The sequence below is a fragment of the Bacillus rossius genome, chromosome 1 (assembly GCF_032445375.1).
Source record: "Bacillus rossius redtenbacheri isolate Brsri chromosome 1, Brsri_v3, whole genome shotgun sequence".
In the NCBI taxonomy this organism is placed as follows: Eukaryota; Metazoa; Arthropoda; class Insecta; order Phasmatodea; family Bacillidae; genus Bacillus; species Bacillus rossius.
The window spans coordinates 311,853,901-311,874,183 of record NC_086330.1 but is presented as its reverse complement, the minus strand read 5'-3'; the positions used below and the strand labels follow the sequence as shown (position 1 = coordinate 311,874,183).

The following is a 20,283-nucleotide window of genomic DNA, read 5'->3' as shown; positions in this document are numbered from 1 at the left end:
CAAATTTTTATGACTCCTTATTGATTAATTTATTTTTTAGATATTAATTTTACTGACAAGCTAAAGAGTTGATACAAGTGAGGCAAGAGAACAAATTTGTGAATTGAGTTAAACAAAGTTCAGTCATATCTTAGAGTCGAGTCCTTAAAAGTCAGGTAGAGCTTGATTAGTTGAAGTTTTTCTGGTAATAGTCTACAATTATGAATGCTATGATTATTCTGCAAGAGCATTAATTGTGATATTTGAAGTATTTTACAAAAATAAACAGTTGGCGAGGTTAAGTGAGGTTTTATTAAATTCTGTAAAATCAACACAATTGGTTATGTTAGGTTAAGTTGGATACATTGAAAATCATGAATTCTTTTGAATTATCCGGTTTTAGCGGAGCAACCCATAACATCCCGGCTTATTAACACTATGCTTACGACATCTAATGCTTTATGATCAGATTCAATACACGATTGGATTTTCTGGTATAATGTATAAAACGGCTTTTTATTGGTAAACCAATTCTCGCTTAGCACGGCTAATGCGTTCCTAAAAATGTTTGTGTTATCCTAAATCTTTATTGCAGCTGCATCTGGAGTACGCCGTGAAATGTTAACCACACGAAAACGCTTTTCTGTTAACAAACTATGTTAAAGTAGAGCAAGGAATTAGTAAAGTCGCGATTTATAAAGACAATAAATTTAAAAAATTATATTTTGAAAGTATACAACGGTAAATTACCTAATTGTTGGCTGCACTGCAACGAAATTAATATTAAAACATGGCAACAAAAACAAACATCATCGGTGTGAGACTTTTGCATCTCTAGCATACGAAAATGACTATGTTACGTGAATCATGACGTGAACGTAAGATTTTAAGAATTATAATTCAGAAGATTTCAGCACGGTTTGTACATAGCCTACTTTTTTTTTCCCCGCAGTATACAATAGCCAGAGTCGTCCGTCACAAAAGAGCAGCCATTATTGTTTATTTATAGATATTGTCAAAGACGTTTTATTTGCGGTCACGGTCGCATAAATGTTATTAATCACCTCTGCTGCATTAGTGTGTGCGAATAACCTCGGCGTCACAAGTTGCACCTGTCCACCGGACAGTTGCCTTTTTCTTTGCCTGCCCGGACGAGATTTTGCCTGTCCCGGGCAGGCGGACAGGCGCTAAAATCGAGCCCTAAGTTGAAACAGACTTCATGGCAACATACTCAATTTTTATTTTGACCTGTGGCGATTTAATGTTAACTGAAATTGTGCAATCTGAAGATGTGCTAAGTGAGGGATTGGTGTATTGGACATGTTTGTGTTCTACGACATATTTATTCTTTGTATTTAATATCTTATAAACACAAATTGTGGTCTTGAATCTTCATTATTGCTACGTAAATATCCAACACTTTTTTATAGTGAGTTATAGTTTTTACATTTTGATGGGTACTAGAACTTGAGTATTTACTTATGCGGGGTAACTAACAAACCAACTTTCAAATAAAAATTTTTCTTCCAGCTCAAGGAGCCAGCAAAAATATTCGCTATACCACCCTCCCCCCCACCCCAAATATGGATCCGGCCCTGCTGACAGCAATGCAACAGTGTCTATATGGTTCTTTACACTTTTAGGAAAGATGTGTTTCATTATTATACCATCATATCTGTAACGTATTTAGGGTTTCGGTATAAAAGAAACAAACCAATTCATTTTTTTAAATTGGTAGCAAAATATTTTCATTAACTGACAAAAAAAACTGAAATCCAAAAATTAACACGTTTGGTTACTAAATAATGGGTTTGTAGTTGATAATTTTTGCATCCATATGTGCTGAATATTTGTGTGTTTTTTTAGGCTGAAAATAAATCATGCAGAATGACACTTTACTATACACAAACACATACTTGTTAGCTCACCTTGAAAGAAACAAAGGTACAAATCACATAATTTTTCCAACAGAAAAATCTCATATACAAAATTGTATGAATTCATATTTACAAACAACTATATCCAAATGAAAATCAAGAGTAGAGCCTGTGAGCTAGTTTGTTATCATAACATTAAGGCAAATTAACCACATATCTATTTGCTTTATCTGCTATAGTTTCTTAGAAAAGAATATCTATCTTTAGACACATGTACATGTAAGTATTGAATTAGTAACACATCCAAACATACACCAAGCCCAACCAAAGACAAATAACGTAGCCTAACAAGCAATGCTTCATTGAAGCTTGACCCACTTCTGTATATTTACACTTAGGACCTACAAAGTTGGGTTTTTGAAAATGATAGCATGTGGAAGCATGAAGTAAACATAATGACGAACACAACAGGTGCAAAATATTTTCAGTAGTTTTGTAATGTAAAAGCACAAATATCAAGCAGGATGTCAAGAAATTTGTTTGGAAACTTTGTAGCTATAGTTGGATTTAAAATTTGTTTCTATTTCTGCAACTGAGGCAGGCTAATTGCTGTTACTGCTCTAAACAACCTTAACAAAAAAAAAAAAAAAATCACAATATTATTTTCTTATACAAGTAAACAATATTGCAAGCCACCTGGGAGCGGCAGATAGAGAGAGTGTGAGAAATAGAGAGAGAGAGAGAGAGAGAGAGAGAGAGAGAGAGAGAGAGAAAGGGTTAAGACAGGGATATAAACACTTATTTGAAACAAACTGAATTGTTAGTGCACCCAACAAATGAGAAAAAGCACAACACTAAAATACATAATTTGTGTGTAGGCTAACAAACATACCACATTAAATTAAACATATTATGTATGCAACAAATAAAATTTAAGTAATTGAACCAAAATAAAATTTGAATAAAAACAAATTATGGCACGTGCAGACACATTGTTCATAATTCATTACCAATGAAGAAAAATAATATAAATAAAGTAGCAACTTAGTACAGCCACGCTACTTATTTATTAACAAATTTAATTTTCTGAAGTTTCCAATTTGATGACTAACAGTATTCCACACAATCTCTTAACATTCTTCTATAACTGATGCTCTCCTATTTTCCAATAAATTCCTTTAGCCTCCAAATCCTTCATCACCTGGTCATTCCACCTTGAACGTGGACTTCCAAAAGATCTGTCCCTTTTCCATCTCTCTTTGATGATCACTTATTCACATACAAAATACAAATGTTAATGTTTCAAATGAAAATTATTTTTAATCATTGGTAATAGCAGGAGCAGAACAAAACGTAATGAAAGACAAACGAAACACACACAAAGCCAAGGAAACGCTGGGCAGCTGGATGGTCGCACAGCTCGGCAGGCACACTGGGCCGCGGGGAGTGGGCCTGCCGAGGAGCAGGACCCTCCAGCCGCGGAGGGAAGAGAGAGCTAGCTACCTGCTGCAGTGAGGCGGGCCGCGGCCGACTCCTGGGCCACTCCCCTGTGCCGCCCCCCGGCCCCGGCTAACAACAGCTGAGGGAGTAACTCACCCCCCAGGGCCAGGGTCGCGTCCAGGCCCGGGTCTCCCGTCGGCAGGCTGGGGTTCGTGTAGTCCCGGCTCTTGTCGTTGTTGTACTTCACGTTCAGGCTCGATAGCTTCGAGTACTCGATGCGCAGCGTGCAGCACGAGTTGTAGATGTTCTGCCCGTCCAGTGACTGTGCACACCACACCAATCAGGCACGTTCACAACATTGCCCAGACAGGCACAACCTCGTTGTTTAATACCAAGCACTACGACTAAATAATGGTAGTAAATGAATGCACAGCGATAACTGAATATTAAAACTACTGCAATAAGCACCCACTCTTCAATTTCGGAACAAAAAATGGGTGTTCATATACTAAAAAAAAAAATCTTAATTTTAAAACTACTCATCACACATATTTACATCACTACTTCACATAAAACATCACTAGTCTAAACACCCTCAGAATCCACTCAGAGAGTTATTTCCAAACAGTCAACACAATGACCACCAACACAGAAAGTAGTGTTGACTGCAACAATTGTATTAATTGCTCGAAATTACTACGTAAGAACGATTTTTGTAATGTAAACATTGACCTGCTGTTTCTAGAAACTAAATACCTATAAAACTGTCATCCTAGTCTAGTACAGACCAGAATACACCAAGTTGCATTGAAATGTATATTGTTGGTGACATCGTGATTTTATTACAATTTCTGCTCTGAAGCAAAGACAGTGTCATTTAGATTACTAGCACACAGTGCATTAAAAATGAACATATACCAATAATATATAACTTGATAACAACTTTATTACTTTCTGAAATATAACTAAAGTCCTTGATGCTATCAAGTCTATATTTCTTTAATCCTAAAAAGGAGATTATTTCAAGATGTTCTCTTCTGAAGGTTTTATCATGGTGTCTACAAATAACTGGTGAATCAATTTCAGAATCTTTAAATAAAATGTCTCATAAGTTTTTTATTATCATGCAGGAATTTTTAAATAATAAGCAAAATTATAACATGAAATAAATTTAATATCCACAGGTAAATGCAAATTTTTATGTTAAGAACCTAACATCTAATTGCCACATGATTTAAGTGGATGGTCTCCAGTTACTCTATTACTTAATGTACAGCTAGCTGTAAATAAAGTAAGAGGGTCAAAAAACAAAATGCAAGTTGGAAAAACGCTGCTCAAAATACAAGTTTCCAGCTCCATTATGAGTTTACTTATGAACATTTTCCGGACTAGTACTCCAACATTGTTATTTTTTCTTGACCGATTTGTAGACACCCTGGTAAACTAATATGTTTTTGTCAGCAATTCATGCTATTTACTTTTTGCCAGTAAATATTTGATCTTTATTTGCTCCTTTTCTTTCAACCCAATTAAGTTGCTAGACAAACCTCTAATGTTTTTACTACCAGAGTATTTCTTCTATATAGGACACAACAAAGCATAGTACACCAGTATTCATCTCCAGTAAGATCAAAATCTTGGATTAACTTACACCCTGTCATCGAACCAACAATACATTTTTTATTCACAAAATAGCTTTGAAAAGAACTTAAGAAAACCAATGTAAATTTAGTAATTAAAAAATTATTATGACTAAAATTGACCCATCATACACCAAATGTCACCAAAATCACCAACAATTCTAGCTGTCCAAAACAATGGCAAAAACTTCCTCTCCTGATCATGTTTAAGAGAAATTAAACTGAAGGTCAAAGTTTGCATCCTATAAAAACTGAATACTACATACAGCACCAAAGTATAAACATATGCATGGAATCATTCCATTAAATTAGAAATCAGTACAGCTTGGCTTACCAGTTTCGCAGCTTGTGCAGTGACAACATCCGGATATTGTATCAGAGCTTGGAACGTATCTGCAAACAAACATGCTTGTACAGTTTATCACAGAATAACAAACTCTAATAACCGTTTTATAACAATTAGTATTTTCTAAGCAATAACTGAACGTTCACTTTCAAGTTTTAATTTAATTTAAAACTTTGTGAGTCAAAGTTACTTCCATCAAGGAAATGAAATGAGCAGCATTTCGCTTCGCTCGCCTAATATATATTTATAAAGAAGAAATCCTATACACCCCCGGTTCTACCTTAGCTATTGCCTCTCGTGCTGTCTGGATTGATCGTACGAGAAAACAAATTAAGTTTGGTTTGTCGTAATGTTTGGAAAGGCAATTCTGATTTTCGAACTATGTTGATATATGCACAAGGAAGAGCTAGGGGAATTTTGCTAATGAGTTAACTAGGTATTTCTATACCTATTGCCACTGTGTCCTTACTGGTTGTGTGTTCCATTATTATTGTACTGCTTGAAAAATTACTTTTATTTGATCCCATGCATTCATGGGATTTTACTGCTTTTTTTATATTAAGTTTCCTTGTTACTAATGCACTATAAAAAGGAAATTAACTGCTTGTACCTTTTTTTTTTTAAGTAATCAGTGTTTACATATTACTTATATTTCTTAGTACTATTGTTATCTGGAATTAATTGGTTGGGAAATGAATATGTATTTTGAATGGTCTGTAAGAATAAATGCACAGTATAAAATACAGTCTATGAAAAATATTTTCTTAGCACAGATCTACATTCATTTTCAGTATACAACGTTGGTTTGTGAGATATATATTTTTACCTTAAAATAAGAAACATTATTTCTTCACAAAATTACACATCTGTATTAATACAAAATTTCAGTATTCATATTCTTACATGAAAAAAATTGTATTGTTTGATTTGTCACTGAAAATTTATAAATATTTTTTTTCTTTCCAATTTTATCTGCCAAGAACTATAATAACATAAAAGTATAGATACTTCAAAATACTACATGATGCTTCTACACAAACATTTCAAACATAAAACCATTTAAAATATCTTTCAAAATAAGTTATTAAAACAGTATTACACAAATATAAAGAACCATACAAAAAAACTTACTGTTTTTGGTGAAGGTGACAATTTTGAGGACTTTACCATATCTTGTAAATATCTGTAAAAGAAAAAAATATACAACGTATATAAGTTATTTATTTTAGTGAAGTAAGGCGTTCCTAGCCTAGTTTCCAATACTTAAAATTATTTGTTTCCTTTAGGTTTGTTTTTTTAATAATTTAACTTGTTGACAATAATTTTGTTTAGGTGAGTTTAATTTTTCTTTGAATTTATGTTTAAATTTTGTTTTTGGCAAATAATTATTTGGACTGTGTAAGAGAAAGTCCGCATATATGGAAACTACGCTCTGTGACGGGTGTTTATTTCGGGCCACTGCCGCGATGCTGAGCGGCGATCAACTGGACTGGAGCGACTACGGCCAGACCAGCCCCGTGAAACTTATATGTGCAATTTGTGCACGATGTTGTGTTTCCTTGAGTGACAACTTGGAGCGCTTACTGTCAACGATTTATTGTTATTATTATTATTTCTGTTGATATTTGAAAATGGCGGGTTTTCATGTTAGGTTAAGTAGTTTAAAAGGGTTAACCTTCTTTTCTATTCAAGCGAAATGAAAAATAATTATTTGGATGGTAGGAAGTGTGCTGCTTTGGGATGTCCATCCACTTCCAGGAATTAGAAATTATTTCGTTTTCCTAGGAATTCGAAAGAGAGGTAACAAAACTAAATGTCTCGTGAAACTCATGATTGTATGTTCACTTTAAGAGGGTATCGAGAATAAGTTAACGCATGTTAAAAGTGAATTAATGTTGATTTTAAACCAACTTCGGGTGAAATATTTCCAAATAATCTGAAAACTGTTTACGTACCTACGGAAACGTATGAGATTCGAATCTAACTTCACCTCAGTTATGTTTCTGTACTTACCGTCAATGCTTTTTGTCGGAGGGTAACACAATATTTCCAGTACTTCTTTACTTGACGTACATTTTATTTCCGGCATAACAATTCTTCGATAGTTATGTTTTTTTTTATTTACATTAGAGAGAAATGTTTGGTTATGTATGGTCAGTTACATTAAGAATGCTGTTGTTTAAGGTTCTATGAAAAGGAAAAATTGGTGGGTTACATGGAAATTAAAATTTGTCGGGTTGGGGTAGATCTTCTATTTTCTAGCATAAGCATTTTACTTCACCTAACTTAAGCATTTTTCCGGTATGTCTAGCATAAGACAATAGCATTCAAATGTTACTGACACTGACTGTACCTAATCAAACTCTTCACTTTAAATACATTAATAAACATGCTACTTAGCAATCAACATCACTTTTACATAAAAAAAGTTATTTAATTAATGAAGTACTCTAAATATTGCAATGTCCTTCCACCAGCACATTAAACATTTCTGAGAATTTTTTAAAACTTTTTTGCTGAAAGTTTCACTCATAAAATTTTACCCCTGTAAATTATGTTTTATGACAAAATTGTAATCATTTAACAATGTATAAATATATATTTTTAGGTACCAGAAATGGGCTGGCGTTGCAAAGAATCCTAAACTTGATGTACAAAGTATGACATCTTCGTACCTTTGTGGGAACCACTTTGCAAGGAATCAGTTTCGAGACGAGAACCAGACAACTCTGATTTTTGGAGCAGTACCTGTAGCAAAGGACAATTCTGGCTACTTGGATGATGATTTTCTCCCTGCAAATAGTGTCGTCTCGGACTCGTGGACACATTCAACGCCAAGAAACAAGCAAAGTTGTGCTACAAAATTGAAGTGAAAGGTTGGTTAGGTTAGGTCAGCTACATTTTAAATGCTTTGGCATTGTGATAGGAAAACAATATTGGCCAAAAATGGCATTCTTGTTTGGGTTACAGTCTTAATTTCAAAATTCCATTTTAAAATTTTATTTATTTTTAGAAAAGCCACATTTGTAATGTTTTAGCACATCCAAACATATATAATGTGTTGACCAAAATTAGTGTTGTCTAAAACAAGTACTAAATCCTTACAATCATTTCTGCTGCCACCAGCTGATTAAAAGACATGGTTTACGTTAATGATATTATTAGTTACGGTTCTCACAAAGTAATTTATAGTTGATGGAGGTTTTGCATTTGAAGTGTTATCTTATTTTACTTTATTATTATTTAATATTTTTCACATAGTACTATCCCATAAACTTAAGCACTGTTCACAAGGATTGATATTTAATTTTTTGTGTCTCTTATGTCATTATTTAAAGATGCTGAACAGCAATGATAGGTATTGTAAATTATAATTAAAATATTACAGCAGTGCATATATACGTGATAACTCAGAAGTCATAATCACAATGTAGTGTTAATTTAATTTTTCTAGGCGTATGAAAACTTAATACTTTGAAAAAATTTACAGTAGATGTGAATTGTACAAATTGAATACCTATGTAACATCTCACAATATTAGAGTGAAACACTTATTAATCCTATGCTGCAAGCAACTCTCATTTTTGTATCTGATTTTTTGGTATTTTAGAACATGAGAATCATAATTCTGTTTTGTGTGTGAAATAGATTAGGAAAGATTCACGTTTTAAATTGTTTGTAAATGTTTTAGCATTAAAAATCTATTTGTAAAGCAGGGGTTATATTAGTGATTAGAAGCCATCACACCATACATTTGCCATTGCTTCAAATGATATATGTGTGTGTGAGAAAAAACATGTTTTTTTTATAATAATTTAGTAATAACAGGATGGTGGATACTTTAGACTTCAGAGCAATAAATGAAATAACCATATACTAGTGCTTTTGAAGCAGCTATTTTGATTTAGTAATACTTCTTCAAAATGTTATTTGAATGCAAAGAATTTGTATACCCTTGTATTTTGGCTGTTTTTGTTATGTTTATGCACGTTGTATTTTTATTTTTTTAGAATACCTACATTTATATTTCTACTATATCATGTAAACCAGGATGAGTAACAAGGTATTTCAGCACTGTCGCTGATAGGATTATTATATTATTAGCCGATGTCAGGGTCTGCACTAAATGATGCTTCCAAATGCAGCCAATAAGCACACATGATAAATAAACTTACAGTATCCAATACAACCACAAACACAGATGGCCATAAAGTATCTAGTCATTATTTTTGAAAACATTATTGTGGTGGGACAGAACAAACAAATGCCTGTCTTTACAAGTTGTTCTTACTTTAGTTACCATCCTTGATACCACTATTTTAATTTGAATGAAAACAATGTTTGAATAAAACTAGGTATACATTTTTTTTCTATTACCATCAGAATTCAGGATGCAACTGCAGGCACTCAGTTTTTGATTTTGGTTTTGTTTGAGGAATTAACTCAGAACCAATTTATATATACATATATTTTTTAATGTATACTTGTAAGAACCATGTATTATATCACTTGCTATATATCATTATACCATTCTTGTTGAATAAGTCATGCCTAGGAAAACTAACTCTATATCTGTTATGAGAGTGTATAACATACCTGTCTAGGGAGTGTTTAGCAATAAACACTCAGCAATGCTACTTCCCTGAAAATTTAGTGGGTAATTTTCTAGAGTAGGTGCTCAACCAAGGAAATTTATTGAAAATTCTGAAAATGGTGTTTTTGTTAACAACTAATGTTCCTTAAGATATTCCGAATCAGGTGTTCTCAAATTTTAAATAGGATACTCAAGAAAGTAATAGTGGAGACTGGAGAGAATTATGAAGTCCTAGTAAATTGTGGTGTTAAACATGCACAAATGTTTATTTTGTATTTTCTTTCCTTTAGCAAATTATAAAGCTGTTAATAAATAAAGATTCAAAAAATGTGTTTTTTTATTCAATTTAAGTTGTAATAAAAATTGAACACATTGTTCTTATATTTTTAATTTGTCCAATTTTGAAGATGCAATACATTGACAACATATTCCTGTGATTCATCTGTTTGCCTAGCATAGAAACAATGGACTTGATACTGGTATATTTTTATCAGTGCTTTCATTTTGTAAAATAGTTTTCCATTTGCCTTTACCTAGTTATAACCCAGTAATACAAATTTGTTTTTCACAACAATTAATGTAAAGCTTTAATTCAAAATCTTAATTTTTTATATGAGGTAAGCTAATAGTAGGTGGCAATTTTTTTATTTGATATTTTTTACATTTGGTTTATTTACTGTAATTAAAACGAGTATATATTATAAATTTAGAAATTTAATTAAATGTATGTGTGTATACGTATTTTTATATTCCACACACACTATGTTACAAAGCAAAACTTTTAGAGGAAATAAAACTAACAATTTTACTTTTACAGTTGAATATTCATATAAATAACTATACAAATAGTTCTACTTGTAGAATTGCTTGTTTAGTTTCCTTTGTAAAAGATATTCATCAGTCAAAGTAAACATGTTAGTTGAAATATTTCCATAAAAAAAATTATTTTAAATAGACCACACATATGTCCACATTCAAATTTCCCGCCGCCGGGTGTTTTTTTTTGTTAGTTCCGCGAGTGACAACTTGGAGCGCTAGTGTAGAACTAGTAGCATAATAAATAACATTGAGTTTCCCATCTTTCCGTAGGTGGATAATCTTTGGGCCAGACAGCGCGGCGCGAGCATAGAGATTAAAGGATACTGAAGGAGAATGTCCCCCCCCCCCCCACCCCCCTGTATTTATGGCAGCCGTGTGTTTATATTTGTATCGGCTGTTCTAGCCTGCTTTCATTAACGACCGCAGTTAAGCTGTTAGGAAGAAAATTATGTCAAAACATTACTGGTTATTAAAAGTCCAAAAGAATCTTAATAGTACAATAATGTAATAATAAGAGTAGACATTTTTCTCCAATTTAACCTCCAATTCAGGTACATCTGATATATTTGTCAACAAACGGTCGCCATACTGGTACGTGTAGAACAATTAAATCCCCCCTCCCCTTTTGGCTTCACCCCCCTCGCACAGAATCGGACCTTATGCTCCATCTGTATATCTCTGGGGGCGAGGAGTATCTCGCGGACTAGCGAGCTGGCCGTGTGTAAGAGCGTGGGACAAGCTTGAAACACGACGGGGCTTAGGACTGGACGACGCCACCCCTCTCTGCAGGCCGGCGCCGCCCGCAAGAACGTCCCGATGGAAGTCTGTTCCATCGCACCTCGTCCCTTTGGTTTAAACCTCATTTTGCTGCAACTAAACTTTTATTAGCAAAGCCCGACATGACTTTAGTGTGAAGACTTATCTCAGCAGATTTGCGTAAGATCCCGGGCTGGATTTGAGTGGAGTGTAACACGGCTAGTTTGTTTGCAGAGACTTAATTTAACAGTAAATAATTTTTTTTTTAACTGCCCCCAATTTTGTATTTCCTGGACATGCATTAGTAACTGACTTCTCACAGTTTTCAATCATATGGGAGGGAAAAAAAAACCATAAGCTTTTATTGTGCTGAGTTAGTACAGTGCATAAAGGCTGAGTAAAAAACTTTGTACGCAGACATTAACCTCAACAATTTTTGATAGAGAATCGGTCCATGATAGTTTATTAAATCTACCAGCGTGTGTGACCGCACATTGTTACGTCGCTCCTGTGGACTTAAACTGCGCCGTCATGACGAAAATTTTTAAAGTGCCCTGTAGAAAGGAACCACAGGAAGAGGTGCTTTCAACCTTGCCATCAAAACTTTATGCGTCCAGCGTACTAAGTCAACGGCATCATCGCTACACGGGGTCGAATGGTTTCTTGCGTGGCGCAATGAATCGTCGACTGCCAGTGGCGTTTGCACCAGTTCCGACTTGGTAACAAAGATTAATTCGTCGGACAGACTTTTTTTATGCTACGGCGAAAAGGCATACGTTTTTCGGACCCGTTTATTAGAGACGTAAAATTATTTATAAACTTTTTGATAACTTGTAAAGAACATGTTTTTAATATATACGGATTCAGTGGGCATTTAAGTTTAGCTAGTATCATAGTATTAGGCGTTGCTATTTCTATAACAGTTTTAAGGCGACTGCAGTTGTAGGGTACTGAGACGAGATATTTCTTCAAAAATTAGTAAAATATCAACGTAATCAAGCAACGCGAAAAATTTGAAATTCCCACAAGCAGGCGTAATGTTGCTGGTGTGGAAATGACAAAATATGTTTTGTGGATTCAACGAGTAATCATTGGTTGTCAGCGGCAGATTTCTTTGGTTCGCTTGTGTAAATAAAATTAAGTTTAAATTTAACCAATATTTTTTTTATTCCTGCGTACGGTAAACCTGTTCCCTTTCACTCTGTTTTGGTTTAGTCTCATCTTTACTAATTGTTTTGAGGCAAACCATCACCAGGGACGCAAAACTCACTAGGGACGGCTACGAATCGGAGAAGTCGGCAGTTGGTGTGGTACAAAAACTGCATTGCTCCTAGCTGGGTGGTGAGTTTGCCACGCCTCTCCAGAAGAGACAAAAGTATTGTTTTTAGCAAAGTAACTAGGTAGGTACCCCAAGAAATTTTGAACTGTTGAAAAACAAAATTTTAAGGTTTATCTACTATGCAAAGGCTATTTCTGTCAATTTAAACACAATACCTCCCTTGCATTATTGTTCATTGTCACAAATATTTCCAAATGATGATTACTAAGTGTTACATAATGGGTGTTAAAAGTCGCGTAAGTGGTGATGATTAAACACCCTGCACGTTTTTCACTCCTTATATTTCACTTAGTGAAAAATCTGTATTGAAAATATTGGTGACTAGATAACTAACGCAGGGAAGGTATTGTTTTAAAAATTACATAAATATCATTTAACAATAATGACGAAATTTAAAACAAACAAAAAACCATGACATGTGAAACAATAAGACCAACTTTTAAAACCTAAACATGACTGGTGATGCTTCTATCATTTCCATTAATTATAGTGTGAAATGTTAAGTATTTTCTGCTAACTGTCAAAACTTTCTTAAATGTCAGCATAATTATTCAGCTGACTTGCACACACTTCTCTTGTAAAAACAAAGGTTAAAGCTATATGATAAATATTTAAAAAAATTATAATCATTGAAAACCAATTCATTAATTGTACAATTGGCTACACATTCATAATTATATGGCCAGGTTAACAGTAAAAAAAAATTACAAATGTTTGAGAGTCACTGAAGCAAAATATGTTAGGCCAGTAATATACAAAACAGTTTACAGGCAGTTGTAAAGTCCCGTGCAACGTCCAGCTCGCAAGGCGGGCCGCTGCCGCTGGATATACGAGTATCTGGAAATGCCACAGTGACCATAAAAGGGACAGAGAGTTTAGAGTCGGAGAAGAGAGAGTTTAGAGTCGGAGAAGGGAGAGTTTAGAATCAGGGGAGGGAGGGAGGGAGGGAGGGAGGGAGGGAGGGAGGGAGCGAGTGGGCTCTCCGAGTGAGCGACGAGTTCCGAGAGTGAAAGTCCCGAGTGTAGTTGCTGCACTGAATGCTATCGTTGAGTTCTGACTAAGACAGAAAGTTCCGAGTTGTGTGTGAGCATACGGAGAAAAGACAATAACAAAATAATTGATCTTGGTAAAAAAAAAAAGAACTTCCTGAAATGAATAAGAATGGGGTTGTTAGCGTTGCTTAGGAAGAAGATAGTTCCAAAACAGTCAATGCACTATCATGGTACAACACATCAAGAATAATACTGCATTAGCACTAAAACTTGGTACGTTTATAAAAATTCTGTAAAATATCAATTTACTGGTTATGTCACATTACTTATACATATATCATATATATATTTCTCTAGCCTGTTTTTCTGCCGGTCCGCGAGATCTTCATTTTTCCTTTATCAAATTCTATGATTTACCCCTCACTTTAAAGCTTATCGTGCCGGCTAATGACGAAGAATAGACCCACGGTCTAAAAATGTACCACTTCTCTTAAATTTGAGATTTAAAATCATCTACGAGGAGATACTTTAATGGATGCGTCGATTTTTCGATAGATATCGAATCGGATATCACTTGAAACATCAGCGTTTACATATATTTTTTTTTAATTGCACTTCCGTCATAATAAACAGAACTTATGATAAAGAAATCTTAGATGATCCTGCAAATTAACCAAAAAATTCCACCAAAAAACCACTGAACCAAAACTTCTGGCACGTCAGACTTTTCTTATAAACAATTAATTTTGAATTCACTGTTGATATTTTATATCACAAACAAACTACAAACATCACCTCTTAAATTTACTTCTCATAGCATCAGTTAGTATTGAAGATACGTACAACCAAAAAGTGAAAGATGATCACATCATCACTTCCAACATTGTATTTAAAGAGGTTTTGTAGACGCGTATATTATTGGTATATTTTAATATAATAGGTACTTCTGTAAAAATATGTGTAACAGCTATTTGTACTAATATGTTCAATTACATGTCTTCTTTTGTACAACACCCGTTTACTTTTTTCTATTCTTCTTCAAAATGTCATTTCTCCCAAATTTTTAAAGAATGGAATGCCACACAAAACGATTTGGTGCGAACTGAGTAATTCCGTATGAGTCGGCTAGTTTAAGTTTTATTAGTGGGGATTGAAAAAGTGCCACACAAAATTGTAACACACCCGCTACTGAAACAGTAACAGTTTTGAACACTCGGGGTGTCCTCTCTCTCTTCCTTCTGCCAATTTTCCCTGACTTGCGTCCCCGTTTTCCCTGTGCTATCTGTCACTCCCCCCTTTACATCATGTCTATTCAGCAAGATAACATATACATCACACACAGTTTGCATCGTTAGCATTTTTTTACATAGTGTGAAAGATACAACCATTATGATCTCTCCCCCCACCCCTATTGTTTGTATCTTGACTGTTTGGTTGTTCTGTACTGTATGAAGCGCTTAGTTTCAAGCGTGACCCTTGGAAGGTTAGCCACCGGTAATGCATCACTAAAAAAAGGTTCCTGCTAGAAAAAAAGGCTTCCACAGAAAAAATTAAGTCCCAGTAGTAAATAATAGTTACTGAATCGTGAGAGCCGAAGGCCAAATATCAGACTCCAGTGCAGAAGGTTGCAGAATGTTCTTCCTGGTGGTTCCGAGCCTGGATTCCGGGCATACAAACCCCTGGTCCTGAGACTGCAGCAGAGGTGGAAGCGGAGTCGGCAGGTAGACGACCGCCGACGAACACCCCGAGAGAAGACTGCCGTCGCTGTGCTCATGGACGTGCCTTGCCCACCGCCACGCTGCCCGGTCCGTAGGGTATGTCATCGTCATTTGATTCATAAGCAGTTGTGATGGAAATAATTACTAGCACCTCAAGTGGAACTTGCAATATTTCGCACGACGAAGTGATAGTATTTCGTTGCAAGAGGAATGCTGTTGGGACTTAGTCGATTTGTTGAAGAGATCGACAGCTAGAATGACCTATGCTTAACGACTAACTGTTAAGGACTTGGCGTATTAGTGTGAGCGGTGGCAACGTTCCTATTGAGTACGAGAGTGCGACAGATTGAAACCTGGGCTTGTCTTTATTCCTGCCTGAGCTAGATGTGGATATCACTAGTAGTTTAAGTGCATACGGATGAGACATAAGGTATTTGCGTTACTAAGACGTAAGAAACACTACAAGTCATCTTTGAGTTGCTACGACCCTGCGCTATAATATACTGAAATCCCATGAAGTTTGAACAAAGTTTACGTTTGTGTTTACAATAACTTACGTACGCCCCCAATCTGACTTTTTGAAGTTTTGAGCTCAACTATCGGTTGTTTGATTTTCTCGTCACTGCTGGGCAAGACTCCGCTTGAACTTTGTCGTTGAATCACTCCTGGCCCGAGTTTGAATTGTTTGGAGCTCTTTGCGAGTTATAGTTGCGAGCTGTGCAGGAAGTGTATTGGCGGCCTGACCTGGTGAAGTCTTCGAAGAGTTGAAGTTGAGTTCGCTGTGGTGATGTGAATCAAAACATGGTCTACTCGCTGTGCTTCACTGCTCCTTTTCCCGGAGCGAGTTCTTGTGGGCGTCGTCTGGTGTTGCCGAGGGGAACACTTTTTGGACACGTCCACAGAAAATAAGGCAAGTAACCGTCGTCGTGTTAAGCACCCGGAATCGAGTGCGGTTTTCGCCATTGGTATTATTATTTTCAGAGGTAAAGTTTGATACCTAGCAATATTAAGTTTTTTTTTGTTTAATTTCGAATGTTAATTCATGCTATATTCAGAATGCCCAGGAGTGAAACTAATTGTAAACGATTTGATGTTATCTTTGAAGTTAAATTCTTAGAGTCTTTGTATTTTTTGCATATAGTAATATTTTTTGACACAAATTATACTTAATTTCGAAGTTAAATGTTCTAATATTATTAATACTAGGCTAATATTTCAGCTGCAGATTTTTTAAATACTGAATGATTTCTAGTCGAAGTTGTTTACTCATGCTCATTCTTTTATTGTAATTATTTGTGGGTACCAATGTTTGAGCTGTACCTAGTATATAAATATTTGTGATTTAGTCCACTTGACTTTTATACCTATTTTATTTATTACAGTTTGTGACTGACTAACGTGTGAGTCAGATTGTAGCAGGCACTCTGAATCATTTTGAGGATCATTATTTGTGGGACTTATGTGCTCTTTATATTTATTATATTTGTTGTAATAAATTTAATGTTAATTATTTCACCCTCGTTAAATTTATTCTAGCCCAGTACAATGCTTCGTAAAACAACGGATATGTTTGATCAAACTTAATTATTTTCTTGTGTTTCGAATTAATGCACCATTGTTTAAATCACTTACGTTTGATTATTGTTAATTATTATGGATTATTAATGGCTCATGAATTCACGATTAAAATATGTATAAAATTGAATAGAAAGACATTAATATAATGCATAATATACACAATTGCTGATAGCTACTGTTTTGAAACAAAGGTTTTGTCGAATTCCCTGTGTTTTCCAGGTTCTTTAGACTCCTTTTAAAATCCTCGAGTTTTCTCTGGTTTCCATATTTTCCCTGCTGAAACCCTGACACTGCCTTATTCTGTGATGGCAGCTTCCACGTGCTAGTCGAGTAAAAACTGATGATGCAAGCCATTAAAAACACAAAATGTTCCTAATTTGAGGTATCAGATTAATGCAGCCGTGAGGGAGCCATGCCGGGGGGGGGGGGGGGGGGGGGGGAAGCAGAGTGCGATGGCAGCGCTCCGCGTGGCGGAAGCCCGCACTAACCCACCTCCAAGAGAGCGCACGTACCAGCCATCCATAGCCGCGATAACCCCCCGTGTTAAAGGAGCGCGTAAGGCCTCGCCTCGCCTCCTTCCCTACTTAAAACTGGTAACGATGAGTGAAGAGCCACTATACTTCACCATAGGTGCTGCCGGCTCGGCGGCTTGCTCGCAACGCCGTCGTCACGCTACCAGCCCCGTGGGGCGAGCAACCGCACAAGGCTAGCCTCGCGCCCAGACCGCAGCACCTCCACGAGAAGACACGTGACGGCTGGATGTGCTCTCCGACACCTCGCAGCCCCACTCCTTTCAGCGACACCGACAACCAGTCCTCCCAGTGCAAGGGCGGATCCAGAATGAAGATCAGGAGAGGGCCAAATTAAATTTCATAGTAAAATTTCAGTACGTTCAGAATTGAAATATGCAGTACATTTTATTTGCGGTTCAAAAGGTTATATTAACTGTATCACTGCAGTGAAATAATACTTTAGTAAGTTTAGTAAACTATAATAAGGAGAAAATTTGAAAATTATTATAAACCTACCACCTCCCCCTCTCCCCCGATCCACCAGTGTCACAGTGTGAAATGTGTTCCCCTCAATCTTGCACACGCCATCATGCATCCGAGTGTCGGACAGGTGTGCAATAGGCCTGACACACGCCGACACTTGACGGCCCGCGCGGACACTGCAGAGGGATCATGTCGATAGTCTGATGCACCGTCAACACCTTCAGTGGCAATGGCTTTACCACATTGTGACAATGAGCGGACGAAGACTACTCGACTGCAGACCGCCAACAAACGTGTGCAACTTGGGCACGACACGAAACACACGGAAAAGGAGGGGGGGGGGGGGGACAAGACACGTGGTGTTATAAGTCGAAGTGTGTGAGTGTGTAATGCAGCGACAGCTGTGTAAAACCGACAGCAATCATCAATCATAATCGGCAGTATTGCGAAATGAGTCACTTTCTTATTGCCACGCAGTTTCTACGGCATCAAAACGTCCAACACGCCGATGAAAGAATGGTCGCTAGCCTCTTTCGGACGCCTTTTTTTTTTATATCCAGTCAAGTAGGCATATACGAAACACCTAGAATAATCTTGTAGGTTAAAAGTTAGTTTGCTAATGTTAAATGGCAAGCTCAAACATAAAAACAGAAAACTGAGAGATCCGTAGCTTAAATGGTAAAAGTAAAAAGTTATTAACTTTCGTATTAATAACAGTTCACAGGCCTTTTTTTCACAATGCACAGTCGGCAGGCAGTAAAGTGAAGTTCACGCTTTGCAGTTTCTGAGCAGCAGTTTTAGTTTCTAGTGCATAATCATGCCCTTCGAAATTACATACTAATTTTTATTATGTTTTTATATTACAGACCTAGTAAATGTCAACATAATATAACCAATTCATACTGAGCGTGATTTCATTATTTTTATTTTTGTTTTAAACATGGTTTTATTTTAATAACAAATAAATTAAAATACCCTAGATCAGAAGTTCTGGGTTTTTATTATTTCCATCGTAATCCAATTCAAGTTTTATTTGTTAAAGTTCCCGTTAAAAATTGGCAGTGAAATAAAAATAAACACATAATAAATATTTGTTTATGACAAGTGATATCCAAACAAGTATCGGAGACAAGTAAAAATAAAATGGTAATGGTTAATTCTTTTGGATAATCATTCGAGGTTTAAATAGGTAGCAAATTATTGCAGCGCACTCAAAAAATATCTTGGGCCGGGGTTTGTGATTAGTACTTCAATGTAAAATGTCAACAACATAGGGTGTTTGCGGCTAGAAAGAAATTTCACGAGCACGTTTCGTACAGTTTGGTGTCTGGTTGAATCAACAACATACACATGGTTACGACGCGCGAAGCACAACACTCGCTGGAAGCCAGGGCGCGAGGGCGTAGTGCAGGCCAAGCGCGCGAGACGCTCTGGTGCGCTCTTGGCGCCGCCAGCGGAGATGCTGGGATCGGCTCTTCATCCCGCCCGTACATCACTTAGCAACCCCCTTCCTCCGACCATGCTCTAATGCTCACCCCGGTATAATCCATCAATTTGAAATTCGCCGCGCCGGAGCGGTCACCAATCAAGGGCGTCACCAAAGTTCAGGGATTTGTTCTTGGAGAATTCCCCCGAGCCAAGCCCGTGACAGGTGGTCTCCCTTCCCAAAATGACTACCCTGCGCGGTCCCCAGACGACCCTCCCCCACCCCCAACACTTCTCCCCTCCCCTCCACTACCCTCCTACCCGCCGTTTGGGGGCAAGTGACGAATCTAATTTGGATCCCCCACCTGTTCGGAGCACCGCGCGGGCCAGCGCAGCAAGGACCTAGGAGCCGTCCGCGGCCATTTTCGATAGCCTCGCGGGACGTGGCGGCCGTGACGATGGCTCTCCCCCCCTCCCTACCTGAGCGACAACCGAACACTCCCGCACTCGTCCGGAGTCGCGTCTAGGGCGCAAGCCATGAAGAAGACGTGACCGAAAAAATATATATATATTTCCACTAAAATTCTGCGCTAACGTGACTTTCCTTTACCAGATAAAAAGGTAAAGGTAAAATATATGTTAAAAATCAAAGGCAAACTAAAGAGCGTATGGAGCAACTCTAAAAAGAAAAATTAAGTATATCAACAGCCAAAATTACTACCAGAAAATTATTCCGCAACAAACATTAGCAATAATTTTATAATGGTGTGTGTCTTAAAAAAAAA

At 36.5% G+C, this 20,283-nt stretch overlaps 1 protein-coding gene across 9 annotated transcripts in view; it reads right to left on the bottom strand.

Annotated features, from left to right (window-relative positions):
• LOC134527909 (polypyrimidine tract-binding protein 1) overlaps positions 1-20,283 on the bottom strand; it is a 797,394-nt gene that overhangs the window by 49,728 nt on the left and 727,383 nt on the right. For 7 of the 9 annotated variants that reach the window (XM_063360936.1, XM_063360934.1, XM_063360940.1 and 4 more), the window contains 3 exons: positions 6,414-6,465; positions 5,271-5,329; positions 3,360-3,618 (listed from right to left, as the gene is read on the bottom strand). In XM_063360936.1, the coding sequence (XP_063217006.1) occupies positions 3,360-3,618; positions 5,271-5,329; positions 6,414-6,465 (370 nt within the window). The remainder of the gene's footprint in view (positions 1-3,359; positions 3,619-5,270; positions 5,330-6,413; positions 6,466-20,283) is intronic. The other 2 variants (XM_063360937.1, XM_063360939.1) reach the window with 1 other exon arrangement.